Source organism: Polyodon spathula, chromosome 24, assembly GCF_017654505.1.
Source record: "Polyodon spathula isolate WHYD16114869_AA chromosome 24, ASM1765450v1, whole genome shotgun sequence".
Classification (NCBI taxonomy): domain Eukaryota; kingdom Metazoa; phylum Chordata; class Actinopteri; order Acipenseriformes; family Polyodontidae; genus Polyodon; species Polyodon spathula.
In genome coordinates, this window is record NC_054557.1 from 6,192,681 (window position 1) to 6,209,482 (window position 16,802).

Genomic DNA, 16,802 nt, shown 5'->3' on the forward strand with positions numbered 1-16,802 from the left:
ATCAAACTTGAAAAGGACATTCTTTCATCTCATAGTCTGGAGCTGTATGTAGATGCCCTGTCTACATTCGGACGCACCGAATACTAGACTAATTGCCCATCAAGTGATTAAGTAATTGTGAAGTGGGCAGTTTCAGATAGACTGAAGTGCAGTCCATTAATGTAAAATGACATTTTGGAACATTAGTTAAATCTATGCAGTTTTAAAATATAGTGCACAAACAGCAAAGCCTGACCTCTCTGTTTGTTTTGTTTGTTTGTTTGTTTATTTATTTATTTATTTTCTTTTTTTTACTGAACTATAGTGGTTGACTTTGTCTAAATTAGTAGTTGGTCTACCCCCAATCTGGAAAAGCACTTTTTCAATTGTGACGAAACTTGCTTTGGACCTTAACACAAATTATTGAGCATGTTACGGTCGTCTGGGGCTATAGAAAGAAATCTTTCAGTCTTTTGTCTCCGTCAAACTGTTGACAAGTGCAAACAAAAAATGCCTTCCTGTTCTGCCTATTCGTTTTACTAAAGGCTCTAACTTTGTTTCAGCTGTGACTGGGTTTGTCACCTGTGCTCATTCCAAAACTGGAATTGCTAGCTTTATCTTACAGTTGTACCAATAGCCACAATTAAAAAGCCTGGTTGAGGCACGTATTGTGATTTATTTTATTCAGAATTTTTATTTTGAGTAAACTTCTGAATTTGAGAGACATTGCTTCATTTTAGGGGTTCTGTTTTATACTATTTTCAGATTTAAAAAATCTGGTAAACTTTTTGAAAATGTATTGTAACGAAGGTCATGATAATTAATCATTTTTCGGGACTGCTTTTGTGCGAAATTGAGTTAACCCAAAATGCTAAAAAATAAATTTGGGGAGGTAGGGATCAAACGGTAGTGGCTAATATAAAAACTCCTATTAATTTGTGAGACACGCTGCTGTGTTGCTTGGAGCTCTTTGCAAACCAAGAGCTGCTGTGAGTATGCTTGGCGTCTGTGGCCTGCAGTGCTGTTTGCACCTCTGAAACAGGAAGGCATGTGAGGCAACGAGACAATAAACACATCCTCTGGGCAGCTGCTTTTTCAGCTTGGTCTGAGTTCCGCTGAGACTGAAGGTATTCCGGTAAGGTAGACAGTGCAGCCACTCTCCCAGCTGTATCAGACACCTCATTAGTATGTGTTTTGAGGTGGTTACCAGTCCACGTTGGAAAATATGTTTAAGAATACAAACATTAGGTCATGTAACTTGGCGATGTGAAGTAGAGTAGAAAAGATACTGGAAAATTGCAGCACTGAGCTGGGGGCATTGTCTATAGCTTTAATGTTATTCGAAGAATCCAGTTTTGTATATCTAGACACACTTGCAAGGACATTTAAAAGTATCAGTATTTGAGGATGTATAGAGGCACATGTCTTTTTTCACATGCCATTTTAGATACTTTACTGCTTATTTGGCAGAGTACACTGTACAGCTATTGCAAAACAATTATGCATCACCCTAAAGTCGAATGCAACCTGCTGAATGGTACGTTAACATGTTGAATTACTTATACTTAACGAAAAAATGACACATGAAAAATGTGACCTTTCAAAATCTAACATGATATTGTACTACTATTACGGCTTGTGGTAGACTTTTGCGATATTACTTTGTAGTTTCTTTGATTACATGATAAATAAAATAATATTTTATTGTCTCAATCCTAAAATTCTAGGTAATACAGACACTTGGCCATAGCTGTACGTACTGTGGCTTCCATTTTAAAAGAAAGAACAGTATTATAAAAGGAGCCGTGTCCATTCAACACCCTTACCTCATAAACACTTTCTTCATCTTTGTTCTTTTGCTTTCTTATAAATGTTTAATTGCAGATGTTTTAAATACAACATTTAAATGAAGTTATCCAGCTTCCTGGTACCTGATCATTTCCTGTGTTCTACTGTAGTTCAAACTCTCTGGTGGTCTGCGGTGGTTGCAATCCTGTCATGTGACTTCCAGCAAATGGAGCAGGATGCAGCTGTTTATCAGTAGTGTTGTATTTTGAAATATTTGCATATCCTGAATTAACATAAAAAACAAGAATATTCTCTGCAATGTAAAGGGAAGCGCCAGTAGTGTTAAACACAGGGGGAAAAAAACATGCCGACTATAGCGCTCCTTTTGAAGAACACCTGCTGTAGAAGTTTGTGTTTCAAGACAAATTCCTTAAAATGAGTTGTAAAAGAGAGTCTAGTTTGAGAGAGGTTTAACCGGAATTGAATTTCATTGTTCTAATAGCTTTAAGTAACCTTGTTCCAACTGCTGCCTAGGGTAAAAGTAATGCAATTTGAGTTTTAATTAAAAACCCTCTGTGTCTTTTAAAGTATGTACCCTAGTTTGTGGTGTGTGGGAGTAAGAAAGAAAGGGGGGCGGAGTGTACTGACAATTTCTTCAGCTTATTAAAAAAAGGCTAATTTTAAACCAAAGAAAATACATTACACATCTTGCATTAATAAAAAAAAAGGAATAGGGGTGTAGCACTGGGCTACTGTATACAGAAATATTTAGGGAAACTGTTATGTTGCTGCCATTGTATACTGTGTACAGTTACATATTTTCTTTCAAACAGACTCTCGAGCCTGAGTGTTTTTATGGAAGTCAGAGCTAGCGTGTGAACAGATAAAGGATCATATTTCTTTTTGTATTGCTGGAAATACACAGCTGTGTACTAGAGCTGATCTAGACGGGGTTACATGTGCCTGGTGCAGCTAGAACAGGAACCCTGAACTCTGGTCAAAGTAGCTTATCACCTCCTTAAGGTAATATTTGCTCACGATACAAACAATGAAGAATCATTGCAAATGTAATAAAGAGACTGGAAGAAAATTCTGAAATGGAAAGGTATTCGGGTGTTATTTTCCATTTCATTTCTTTAAACTTTAATGTATTGGTGATGTTTTCTTACCAATCTGAAAAGCCTCTAACTTTTTATAAATGACTGCAAACTTCTTGTGTGTGTACATGGCGGGTGTAATCATTCAGTGTATGCAAAAGACTGAAGAATACTGACATTTTGAATATGAAATTGGCATACACTGTATACTCGCTATGTAAACAGTTATATCGACTTGCATATTTTTGAGACTGGTTAAGCTTTTAGGATAAATTCTAATTATTTGGGATCTGGTCCCATGGGTTATGGAGGCAAAATCGTGGGGGTAAAAAAATAAAATACATAATTCTGAATGTTTTAATACTTTGGTAGCATTTAAACTGTTAGTGCTACTAGTGTTTTTTCCCTATTCCATGTATTCATTTAGATGTTATATTGAAGCACGTTTCTGCTCTAATGAAAGTCTTGCTCTGCCACTGTGCTGTTTCTGTGCATCAGCCTGGTTGAGAGGAATTTTGGTACACAAAAGAGCATGCGTTATGTAAGGACGTGGGGATAAAAATATTAAGACAATCAATAAATGCAATCATTTTTAAAAACCAGTCAAATTCCAAATTTAAATCGGATGTCTGAGTTTGGATGCTCTCACACTAATCTCTCTCTCGACTGTGCTATTCTTTCAATTAAACTAAATGAATTCAATTATTCCAGCATTTACCCTGGCAAATCTTTCTGAGACTTGGCTTGTTTTCAGAAGTAGTCGAGCTGAACAGTTTGTATTGAAATCTATAGTGAAGTAAAAATACAAGCCAACATAGAAGAAAATCCATACAGCATATGTCACAAGTCCTAATCCCACACTGTTTTTGTTGACCATGTGTTATGATTATTTTTTTTTTCTTCGTATTTCAGGTTTTAGCCGGTGTCATCCTACTGTACAGTATTTTGTTTCAATAGAGGTATCGCGTGCTCTGTGATTCCCATCTGTGCTGTTATTTGATTTAAGCAGTTCTGAGAATGCCTCGACATGTTCAAATCCAGAGGAGTACTTTTTTTAAGGCAGAAATAACTGGTCAATTCATTATAAAAAAGCGCAGATAAATCAGATTAAATTTTTTTTTTTGGCCACTTGAAAATATCTAAAAATAAAGTAGTATTACTAAAAGTAAACGATGAAAAACAGAAGCCCTATAAAAGCCCTTTTTCATAAGGCTGCAATGTAAAGCTCTGTAAATGATCGGTTACACTTTTTCATGAATGTCAAGTCTTCTATATCTTACTGTCATTCCCACTGTGGCAAAAGGTGCAGAGGTGATGCAGTGCAGGAATAATCAGACAGAAACTATAATCCGTTTTGGAAAAGGGGTCTTTATTTTTAATCCTGGTCAGGTGACCAAAACCATAAACTCTGGCAATACACACCAGTAGTAACAGCAGGTTGCAGCCCAAACAATAAATACACGTTATCTGTTCCACAATAATACTGGACACGGTCACCAGTCCGGGTTCGTGCCGTAGTGCTCGTGGTGGGTGATAGCAGGTTATTTTGTGACTGGTGGTGTGGTGTAGTGCTGTTCCGGCTTTGTGCTGGCCCAAGGCGACAGCGTCGGATACGTGTTAGCCATCTGGTGGTTTACAAACAAAGACGACTACTAACAGGCACAAACAAACAAAACACTCACAAATATATTTTTAGCAGTTTTCACTGGGTGTCTCACGGTCCTTCTAGTTTCTTTAAACAAAAACCAAGCAAAGGAATAGATTGAGATTCTCAGTCCCCTTTTATGCTGTCCTGCATGACCCCCCTGGTAAACAAGTGCAGCTGTCTGCAATCTGCAGCTGCTACGTCATTTCCCTTCTGGGTCAGTACTTTCTTGCAACGGAGTCTCGCCGCTTTCCTGACTGACCGACTTCCCGACCCTGGGAAAGAACTGTCAGGTCAGCCCATCCAAAGAACTCTATTTTCGTGGCTTAGCGCCCTCACAAGTCGGGAGGGAGATTTACAACCAATATTCATTTTATTTCTGTCACACCCACACTTTTTTTTAACTCAATTACTATCTTGATTGTCCTCTCCTATAGACGTTTAGGATTGCATTTGGCTTTAATCTTTCATGTACCATGCTGAAGGCCCTGTTTATGTGCGTACACTGGTTACATTTACAGACAGTCACAGTGGTTACAATGCATCAAGACATTAGTATGAAAATTGAAATACATGTGCAAATCGATGCAAGATCCTCAACTAGAAATTTTCAGTTTTGGTAAAATACTATTTTAGAATGTACTTTACTGTTTAAAATATATAGGGCCTTAATTAAATCAGTGTAACAGTCTATTAGTATGTATTTGAGGAGCTCTCAGCATAAGGCATTATCTAAAATATTTGTGTGAGTGAAGACACAGTGTATTTCTAAAGGGATTGTTGTCTCATTTCATGATGTGCCTCGTCCTGGGAGAGGGGAAATCCTGGACTAGTCTCCTGTGTGCATTGCGTGTACTACACCCTCGTAACCTTAGGCCAAAGAGAAGGTGTGCTTTTACCTTTAGTTTTAGAGCTCCAATCAAAGGCAGTAATCTATTTCCTGGTGCCGTGCCTGTACAGGCTTTATCTCCTGATTTCAACAGCTTGTGTAACTGAAAGTGGTTTCTGGGTATGGCCGTTGATACGTCGAGAAGAATAATAATATTTAGCCCCTGTAACACATTTGATTCTATATCAAAAGCCCTGTGTGTGTCTGCTTTTCCTAGAGTGTTTTGCCCACATTCTATGAATGCAGCTCACTGCAACCTACTTTCACAGTACTGGCACCAGAAGGTGCTTTTCTATATGCTGTGTAATGATGATGTCATTTTTTTGACACTGACAGGAATGTGTGGTGTTTTTAAAATATCCTTGACATTTGTATTGCCATTGTCATACTTTGCATGTAGAGTGAATACTGATTTACGAAAGGCAGGGGTCAATTACGCCTGGAGTATGAAGTTAAGTTTATGGTAACATCAGTATATTTTCCACCTGTGTTGCCATATTCAGGGATGGAAATAAGACTCTCCATTGATCCATTCCTGGTTTTACTATGAATTTTTAATAAGATACACCTCAACTGTGGCTAAAGAAGCGCCTAGTAGTACCTGGAATGAGTGGAACTGCTGTGCAATGGCAGTCTTATTTCCATCCTTGCTGTTATACATGCATTTGCATTAAGGACATGGAATATTGTATCAAATGTCTCAATGCTGTTGAAAAAATGCAGTTTTCTTTCCTGAAGAGTACTTTTGCACTTCCAAACAATCGCACAGATGAAAAAAATGTAATTAGTACATAAACATGCTTTGTACAGCTTTTCATGTCATGAGAATTTGTGTTCGATGCAGTATTGCTTTGAAATGTATTCAGTGGCTAAATGACCATGTTCATATTCTTTGATATAACAGAATTTATAAAGGACTATCAAAGAATATTTGTTTAAGTTTATGAATGGATAGTCAAACATAAAAAAACATGTTCATCCCAGGATTATTATTGATCTGAAAAGTTGATACTTTTTATTAATTATACAGACGCTAATTTTCAAAAGTCTTTTGTTCAGTTGGAAGTAGAAATTCAAAGAGACAGATGTTTACATTTGCATATCAGAAGAATCATCAGGTTTTAACAACAATGCAATTGTGAAAGTACTTAAACACATTCCATTCCTGTTTTAAAGACTCTCTGTTGCCTTCTGTATTGCAGGTGGTCGGAGTGTTTCCCCTAAGAAGCCAGTGTGGATTCCTGCGGCCGGCCCTGGCGTTCTCTTTGTGATGAAGTGACAGCATGCTGCAGTAAAGGGAGGCTGGCGCTGGCCCATGTGCACACTTGGAGCTGTGCTGCGCAAGTGACCACCTGCTGCTTTTTTAATTTTTATTATTCTATATTTTTTTTAAATACTATTCTCGAGAGGGGGAGCTCAGGCTCAGACTGCCATTCTTGGCTGGCTGGCTGGCAGGGACTTGGAGCTGGGAGGGTGAAGGACTTGCCTTGAATCATGGATCACCCGATCAGAGACAAGGAGACAGAGCGAGGGCAGAGAGCCAGCAAGGCGCTGCAGGGACGCAGCGGGCATCGGCCATCCTGCTCCACCACTTCCTCTGGGGTCCTCATGGTGGGGCCCAACTTTAGAGTGGGCAAGAAGATCGGCTGCGGCAACTTCGGAGAGCTCAGACTGGGTAAGGTGATACATACAAGCCCTGTTAAACCTAGGGTCAGGGGGATTCCTATACAATGCACTGTAAGATGAACAGTCATTGCAGCCTGGAACACACACGTGTTGATTAGTATCCAGGTCATGGGCAAAATGTGGAGGTCTTTTCATTATTATACAGCTTGCAATATATTTAAAAAAGGAGTCTTCTGAGAAATTGATCTTTTGCCAATATCAGTAATGTTAAAAGCTTATGATAACATTTTTATGATATCAAACTGCACATAAAACTGTACTTATGCGAACTACACAACTGCTTATTTATTTAGCAGCTTGTTTTCATGTTCTGCAACAGTGAAGCAACATATTGCAGAAGCATCACCAGTACTGAATTCTTTCTTTCTTTCTTTCTTTCTTTCTTTCTTTCTTTCTTTCAGCCCTTTTGTGGTCCATTTATTCAGCGCCTGTCAGGCATGTCGGTTCCAATTTATTTTCACACGCACTGTTTATTTTACATGCACCGTTTAAAAGTACTTTTATTCAAAGTAAAAACGTTTTAAAAGGTACTGCATATCAACAGGACACTCGCTACTCAAAAACAAACAATTGATTTTAGAACGTGTGCTGGGTACATTTTAGCTTGACTGCCTTCCCTATGCTGGAGGTGGTAGAATTCAAGTTGCTGTATGTCTAGAACTGGCCTGGAAGAGCTGCAGTCTCCTCACTGTTGCTCTATATGCAAAGGTTCTCATCACTTTTATCATTAGGGTCATCATCCAAGTCGCTGTCTAGCTCCACCTACTCCTCTGACAGTTCACACAATTGAGATGGCAGTGTCTGAGACCACAGCAATAATTTCTGAATGTTTATGTAGGAGTCAGTGTTGCTGGTTATTACAATGTTTAACAAGTCATCATGCATTTTCTCTATTTATTACAATATCCTACCACCATATTGCCGCCCTGGGGATTCAAATGCAAAAACCCGGACACTTCGTCACTTTATTAGTGGTGTTGAACTTGTCGCTTGACGACACAATGGTATTTATGTAGGGATATACCTGAGGGCAAAAATTACTATTTTGAGTAAAGTGGTTAAGTAAATGTATTTAAGTGTAACGGCTTTTAAACAAATATCGCTCAGTTTGGGAAGCGAACCATTGGCGAGCTTCACAATGCCACTCCCTGTAACTGCATCCTTCTTCTCTGAATGGACGGCTTAACGGAGATCCCTGCTCTCATTGGTTGTTTCAAGTGCACTTTAAAAGAAAACGATTTGATCTTATGAACTGGAGTGGTTCCACCTGTCGCTCTCCTTTTTTTTTTTTTTTTTTTTTTTTTTTTTTGTTAAAACTTGAAGCAGCCAATGACAGTGCAAGCAGGAAGGGACTGTAGTTAAATTGGAACCCTCCCAGAGACCGTTGACGGAAGCCGGAGAGCCTGCGATTCAAGGGAATTCTGAGGTTAGGCAGGTATGGCTCACCTTGCAAGCGTGAGCACCTTCTCTGCCTTTATGAAAAATGCTTTCCTGTTAAAAATGTACTGATGGTGTGCCTTTGCGTCTTTTAGAAGTCTGCATTTCTTTTATGGGTTTGCATGCGTACTTGCATACCCGTCATGTGAACCCCTGTCTGTATGCCTTTTCCAGGATTGGGAGCGTTCACTGGCATTGGCGTGGTTTGCATACAAAAATAAAGTGTCTCTCTTTTTTGGCACACTATTTTGTTAGTACTTTTCCGGTAATTTGGGTTTACATGTAATTTTCTTGTAGGAGAAGCAATTTTTCCTTCAAAATGTAAATTACCCTAATAAAATACAGGAGGTATGTTTAAATGTCAGTCAACATTCTAGTTTGGCCTTGGAGACCTACTGGTATTGTGCAGTTTTCTTAAACTGGGTTACAAGAAGCTTTTAGGTTGTGGTGAAGCCGCAAGTGCAGCCTGTCTCATTTGGCCACCAAAAAAAAAGAAGGAAACGAAACAAAAGCCCAGACAAATCGTTACACAGATAGAAAAAATACCAACATTACTAATTTGTGCTTAGTGCTTTGCACTGTCCATGCATTTTATTTCACCATTACTGTGCATGGTCACTTTTGTCAGACTGATGACTCCTTTATAATTTACAGCTGTGAAATGTAACCGACGTATGTCAATAGAATATGAACATTATTTACACTTTAACTGCAAACTATACAGTGGTACAGTAAAGTCTGATTTTAAAGAACGTTTCTAGTCTGCTACTACTGTAGGTATTGGTATATTTAGTCTGGGCTGTAGGCCCATTGTTGTCCATCGAATGCTTATTGAATTGTATGGTTCAGACAGAGTGCAGATTAAAGACTGTGCCACCATGTTACAACTAAGCTGATTTCATTTTTTTTTTCTCATTTCCAGGTAAAAATCTGTACACAAATGAATACGTAGCCATCAAACTGGTAAGTAGCAACATGCATCCATGTGTTAAATTACTCAGTACTTCTAAAGCAGTGCAGAGGCAACGCAGTTAGTTTTTGGTTTGGATGAAGCATTATTCCACCAAGGTCAATGCACTGCTGTGGTTCACTCACTGTGTTTGCTTGAAGGTTATACTGGGGTCCGACCACTTTTGTTTTGGTCTGTTAGCAACATTAGTTGTAGAGCTGTACCATTGTAAATATAAAGTGTGTTTTTAAAGGAGTCTTGCCTTTTTATCAGTAGAGGCTTACCATCGGTAAACTACTTCAGTGAAGTTAATTTTGATGGGTAGCCGTGCCAAATACGTTTGCGCTCTCTCGATTTAAAAATAAGTACATAAATTGATAGCTAATAAAATCATTGGAATAATTGGAATTTCTTTTGTTTTAAACTCACTGCAGCTGTTCATTGAACAAGTCCTCCACTCAAAACTACAGAACACGGTAGTAGAATAGGAAGAATAACTCAAAACACAGACCAGTAAACTAAACTGCTGAAATATAGAAATATGTATATGTGTGCCCCATTTGTATTTATTTATTGAGTGTTATTTAATAGTTACCTATTGCTAAAAGAGTATAGATTGTGTAGTACAAACGTACAAACCGTGTATGTTTAATATACTACAGCATATTATATGGTTTAAAAACACATGTCAAACTATTTCAGTCAATTTTTACCTTAGTTGGTACCAAGCCATTTGAAACAATAGCATTCACAATAAGGCTAGCAAACTACCACAAGCTATTGATGTGTTGGCTTTCCCTTGTGGAATGCGTAATGCATCACATTTGCGTTAATGATTCAGTTTCCACCTACTATCTATGAATAAGCCATTGTAAAGCATCTAGTTTCTTATGATGTATACTTTTGTGTGGGTTTCATAAGAACAAGAACACTCAACCCAGGTCAGTATTGGGTTAAAGTTGGAGGTTCAGCTGTCCCTTCAGCCCAGTACTTGGTGTTAGTTTTATCTAAGATACTCCAGCAGCCCTCTTGGGACTACAGATTTTGCCCCTGTAATTTTGAAATGCCTAATTCAAATGTTGGCTCATCGATTCAACCCAATTACAGTAGGAGGACAAAAGATAAAAAAATTCCCAATGTAAATCCACACGCTGAACTAAAGCAATGGGTGTGTTACCTAGCTACTGAACCCTGGAGGTGAGGGCCCAGTCTGAGTCTTGTCTAACCAGTAGTGGTTGCTGGAGTGCAGTGAGGCAAATTAGACCCATATGATTTTCAATCAGATTCCTTCAGGAAGACCAAAGCAACCCTAGGTCCCTAGTCCCTAGTTAAACCATGCTTGCAGGACTCGTCCATCTCTCCAGTATGTACTGTATTTTTTATTGGAAGTGTAGCTTAATAATGCAGTACTTTTAAGTGTATTGCACTATTGAGCAGGTACTGATTTGTGACGACCTGCCACTAGATTGGTGTTAAGAGCACTGCAGCTGCTCTCAACGGGGCATGTGTTTTGTAAAACATATGAACCTCCAAATGATCTCATTGAGGCAACTGGGTTTGCTGAAAATTGCATAATGTGATAGATGTAAAATAATAGGAGGAGTGAATTGCAACATAAAAACCACTTTAGGGATTCTGCAGCATTCTACATTTATACAGGACTGCAGCTGAATTACAGCAGTAGTGTAACGCAAACATTCTATAAAATAAGAACATTGAAATTAAGTTCTAATATGAATACATTTTCAAATGAATTAAAGGTGCTGAGGACTTGGGGTAAAGAGTGTGAAGAACTTTCTCATAGGTTAAACTGTGCCTTGAAAAATCTAAATAAACTAATAAATCTTTTCTAAAACAGTTTGGGGGGGGGGGTTCATGTGGATGCAATTTAATTCATCTAAACATTCCCTTAAACAGTTTATTTTTTAATAGGGCCCAGTGTTTCCACTATAAAAGTTTCCCACAGTAAAAGTACAGCAAAGTGTAATAAAGCAGTGAGAGCACGTTAAAGCACAGAGTCATGGTAAAGCATATTAAACATGACTAACTATGGTAACTGGTATAACCATGGGGAAAGTGGGGGAAACATTACTGTGGGACTTCTATAGTCTGCTTAACTGCTATTTTAAATGATTAACTCATGTGTTGTACAGAAGAATCTGTGTAATTATATAAAATGCTCCTAAATTATACTCACAAACCCATGATGTGAACTTATATGGTGTACATGTAGAATCTTGCAAAACCTTTCATGGTAAAGTAAAAAAATTAAAGATTTGTGATTTCTCCCTTTTGCTTTTTGACAGTTGATTTTGCCATTTAAAAAAAAAATTTAAAAAAGCTTTTGGTTTTCAAAAGGGAAAGTTAAATCAGAACTACATCTGTAGTCAAAGATGTGACAAACGGAATATGTGTTTGATAGTCTTAGGAAGCATTGAAACACTCTTGTGAAGGCCCGCTAAGCCTGGTTGTCTATAAACACACTTGGGTGTTAAGCACTTCCAGTGGAATTTGGACTTGTAAAGCGGTGTGCTCTCGTACCACCTGGCACCACACAATTTACACTACAAACACCTGGGCTTGCTAAACTGTCTACTGAATCTTACCTGTCATTGCACGTTATCTGTGTCATCAACTGTACTGTAGTTTCAGAAGCTCCGGTTTTATATAAACCAGTCTGGGGGGGGGGGGGGGGGTTGTGCTTGCACTGTCCTCCCTGCATTTCTATGGCAGCTAAGACCAATGTTTCTCATATGTGGCCACCAGTGGGATTTTGTGTGGTTGTGGTCCTGTTTTCTGTTATGAGGAGAGTAAGAAACAAAAACTAATGGTGTTTTTGTTTATTTTTTCCTTTTGAACAAAGACCCCTTTTCCACATCTTTTTATTTTTTGAAGAGTTGAAGTTGGATTTGACAGTTTTCGCACGGCAGAAGTAGTAATGCTGTTAACTATATGAAGGAGTGTCTTTGCCTCTGTGTGGCAGGGATAATAATAAAAAAAAAAAAACTAAAAAAGCGACGTTTACTTTCTTTGTGGAGTCACAAAGACAATGTGTAACTGCTATGACATCATTTTGCTTTATAGTTAATTCGGTGTGGCAAAGTAAGGCCTTCACAACCTGTTCTGGAATATTAGTTCTACATATCATTTTATTATATATCAACATTGCAAATTGTTATACTTTTGTTCGTTTTAGCTAGGAATTGTGCAGCATTTTATTGGAACAGGAAACTGAAACTAGTTTTTGTATTTATGTAACGTAAGTACATTAGTAATGTACTTTACCTTGGGTATTCATTTTATATATCAATTTATATGATTTATTACCCTATTAAGTTTGTGTTGTCAGAACAAAACACTTGCTTTTTTTGTCTCCAATTAATTATTAGAAGGTTCTGGAAATTGATCCAGTACAGAGTTGAGAAGGGCTTCTGTGTTTTTAAATGAGAAGCACTTTGGCTTTATTATAAAGATACATAAACATTTTTTCTCTACTTTTTCATATGATATACTTTAGTATTTTTAGGAAAATTAGCAGTATGACCACCAGTAAGTGTTGGTGGCCACAAACAAAAGGTGTTTGAGGACCACTGGCCTACATCCCTAGGCACAACTGACAGTGGCTCTGCTCTGTGCCAGTAATGTTCAGAAGGTGTGGCGAGCATGTTTATCATTCTTCCTCTTTATTCTGTAGGAACCAATCAAGTCCCGGGCTCCACAGCTGCATCTAGAATACCGCTTCTACAAGCAGCTGGGCAGCACAGGTAAGAGGGAAGAGACTTCATTCTGTCATTGTTGATATTAGTCAGGGCCCAAGGCAGTTGTTACATTTTTAACCACTGGCAGATCCACAAGTGGCAATTTAGTATGTGTAATACTGGAGTCTGTTAACATTTATAAATAAGGTATATATACATTTTATGAAATCTTTTTGGATTTGTTCCCTAGAACAGTTTGTTTTAGTTTGAACCTGAAAGCTAATTTGTTTGTCTGCTTTTGTTCTTCAGCAGGTTTACATGGAACTTTTTTTTTTTTTTTGTGAAATACATGCTAGTATTTTATGGAAAGTTTATGGAAATTGAAGAAAACAGAAATTAGTTAATAGCTTTTATTCTAAACTACTCAACAGTCTAGGTTCTTAGCAAGTCAAGCAAACATGTTTTTGCTGTCTGTGTTCTGCCTTGCTTGCTAGCAGCCTAGCTAAGGAATGAGGACAGAGTGAAATGTCTCAATACTCTGTGGCTGGATTTGTCAGACGGTTTTTCTTTTCACTGAATCGGCTCACACTTCCTGTGGTGCTGAAGCCTATACAAGTGCCTGGCATTTCAGTGTGGCAGTTCAGTAATTGTCATCTTTCTGGTGGTGCAGATCACACTGCCACACCCAGTAAACCTGGAATTCCAGCTGTCCATGGCTTTGCCTGACATGTCTGAGTGCTTGTGGTGAATCATATCCAGTGATACAGAGGCTCACTGTGTCTATTTGGTGACTTTGCCTGGAGGTTCTGTGGTAAAATCAACCAATTTACAAGAACATCCCCACCCTGAACTCTTCTGATTTCAACCAAGCTCAGTTTTAGTGGCATGTATTTTTTAAATAACATTTTATGGTAATATAAATGGTGGTACATAATGAGCCAAGTTAAGGCAGGTGGAACATCTGACCTACTTGTATGCACCAGAGCCAGTCCTTACCATTCTTTCAATAATGTACCTTTATGAATCTGGAAATAGTTTAGATTAATGTTGTATTTTAGAAATGATCAGTTCACTGATTTTATCCTGTAATTGCTCCCATTCTTTTAGCGTGCTTATTTTCTACCTCAGCACGTATTTATAGGTGTACAGTCGGCGCCGCTTCGTCGGGACGCATTGGGAGACGGAAAAATATCCTGAATAAAAAAGCGGCTGTCCCAATTAAACAGTCTTAGTCACGCTTTTTTATTTCTTAATGAAAATAATTAAGTCACATCATATTATGATAAAATGTAAATATATCATTTGAAATACGAGTCAATGTTTTTTTTTTTTATTCCTAAATTAATTGCAGTTTTCTATTTCTACATGAAATGAAAAAGAATGAAATCACATCTTCAGCAAGGCACCTCTGATGTTGACACGCCTACTTTCTTTGCAACCACAGGAGACAACTCCTCCTTCAAGAGTTCAATGTGGTTTACGCAAGGCACAGCGCAGTTGCGTACTCCCTGCACTGTGCTATGCAACCTGTCTTGATCTGAAAAGCGATATCTGTTCATTACTTGAAAAATACTGAATCCCAATTAAACAAAGTGACATCCTAATTAAACAACATAAATAGCATTGGGAGAACCATCTCCCAGAGTTGTATCCCATTTAACCAGAAATCCAAGTTAACTGGTATAATAAATTTCAAGTCGCAATTTAACAAACATGAAAACCTCAAATCGCCAGACTTATTAAGCCCGTTACAGCTATCTTTTGGTATGTGTTTTTCACATTATGAAAGCTAATAAACTTGTTTTTCTCAGTAGTTGATTCTAGCAGGTAACTTGTGAGATGGTCCATGTGGTTTTATAATTAGTAAAAACCTGCCTCTCTGTACAGACCTATCCTTTTTATAGGGATCTAAAAATACTTTTTATACCCACTTACAGGTATTTGGCTAGAGGTAGACTAGATCAAAGGTTACCACACACCAGCAGGGTTAGAAACCCCCCAATTGGTGCAGGCCCAAAAGCCCAGATGGAATACATTCATTTAAATACTTGCTTTGGATTTATGAGAAAAAGCAACGGTTCCAGATTTGAAAGTGAACACTCCCCAGTAATTATGTAAACCCAAGCCAAGCCCACTACCTGTTAGGAAAGCAATTTACTTTCTTCATTGTTTATTGGAAACAGCAATGACTGATGGCTACTTGCTGGCACTGCCAAACGGCAGTTTCATAATCTTTTAAAACTGTACCCTGTCTCCACTGTGGTTGTGAATAAGGAGGCTGTGTGGTCCGGTTCACTGACTCATTTTTGTGACCCTGAGCAAGACACTTAACCTCCTTGTGCTCCGTCTTTCAGGTGAGATGTTGTTGTAAGTGACTGTGCAGCTGATGCATAGTTCACATAAAGGCGTCTGGTAAATAAAGTAACGTTTTGACTAAATGTATTCAAAGTGTTATTTATTTTTTTATTTCAATATTCATATTTTTTCATTCCTTAATTAAAAAAATAATAAAATAATTTAATTTCCAGTTAACTACCTTTTTTTTTTTTTTACATAGTGACCTCCAGTTTTTAATTATTATTATTATTTTTTTTTAAACAATACATGATTTGTAAATCCTAAAGCTTTTAAATTTCTTAACATCTGTTTAACAAGATCGGTAGTACACAGCACTACAAAACCTATTCCGCATCGCGGTGTCCTGTAAGACAATGCTGTTCTTGTAAATCTTTTTGTTTGGTAAGTAATAACCTGCTACGCGTTCACTGTCATGGAATGATTACAGTCCTCAGGAACCATTAACAGAAAACATAATAATATTTGTTAAATCTCAATGTACTATTTCTAAAAAATACATACCTTTTATTTCTGTTAATGTATCATGGTTCCCAAAGATTTTGATTAAATATGTAATACATGAACAATATGCTTGTGTAACTTTTTTTTGTGCTGTTTTCCTGCACTTGCGAATAAAGTTTCTAAAGCGTACATAGCCCTTGAGTAAAGGTGTGGTGAGTGAGATGGGTTTCTCCATGAAAAGGGTGAACAGTGGAAATCCTCAAGTTTTGAGAACTAGAAGAACTGTGAACAGAGATAAAAAGCAAAAGTAAACTTTGACAACTGGTTTCACAGACCCTGATTAGCACTAATCTTGGAATATTTTAGTTTGCATTAGGCCATCCACGATTAGGGCTTATCAGGGTTTCTGAAACTAGAAAAGAAACTGATAGCTTCAAATCTTGTTGGTGCTGTCCTCTCATTCATTTTTTTTTTTTTTTATAAACAGCTTGTAAATAGGCAATTTTGTTCAACTGTGTCATAAAAATGGTTAAGTCATCATCAGAGTTGTTGGCCAACTTCATAGTTCATCATTAGCTAGTTTTAGAACGTACAAGTGTTTTATAGTTACAGCTGAAAGTGGCTTGTCAGGCTGTATCAGTTAATTGTACTGTAGCACTGACGCGAAGACAGTGCTTGACAGAAGCTTTCTCTTTGTAGTAACTCCTATTCACTTTGAAGTGTTAAATCTGCATGCCCCACTGTGCCGCATCGCTCCCCCTGATCTTTCTTCGGCTCGATTTGAAGCTAATCATTAGAAGGCCCTAGGGGGGGTGCAAAAGAGACACTCCCAGTC

The 16,802-nt window shown here is 37.9% G+C and overlaps 1 protein-coding gene across 4 annotated transcripts in view; it reads left to right on the top strand.

Moving 5' to 3' along the window:
• Positions 1 to 16,802, top strand: part of LOC121299010 (casein kinase I) — a 69,211-nt gene that overhangs the window by 19,500 nt on the left and 32,909 nt on the right. For all 4 annotated transcript variants that reach the window (XM_041226436.1, XM_041226438.1, XM_041226437.1 and 1 more), the window contains exons 2-4: positions 6,601 to 7,073; positions 9,444 to 9,484; positions 13,165 to 13,234. In XM_041226436.1, coding sequence (XP_041082370.1) covers positions 6,893 to 7,073; positions 9,444 to 9,484; positions 13,165 to 13,234 — 292 coding nt within the window. In that variant the 5' untranslated portion in view covers positions 6,601 to 6,892. The remainder of the gene's footprint in view (positions 1 to 6,600; positions 7,074 to 9,443; positions 9,485 to 13,164; positions 13,235 to 16,802) is intronic.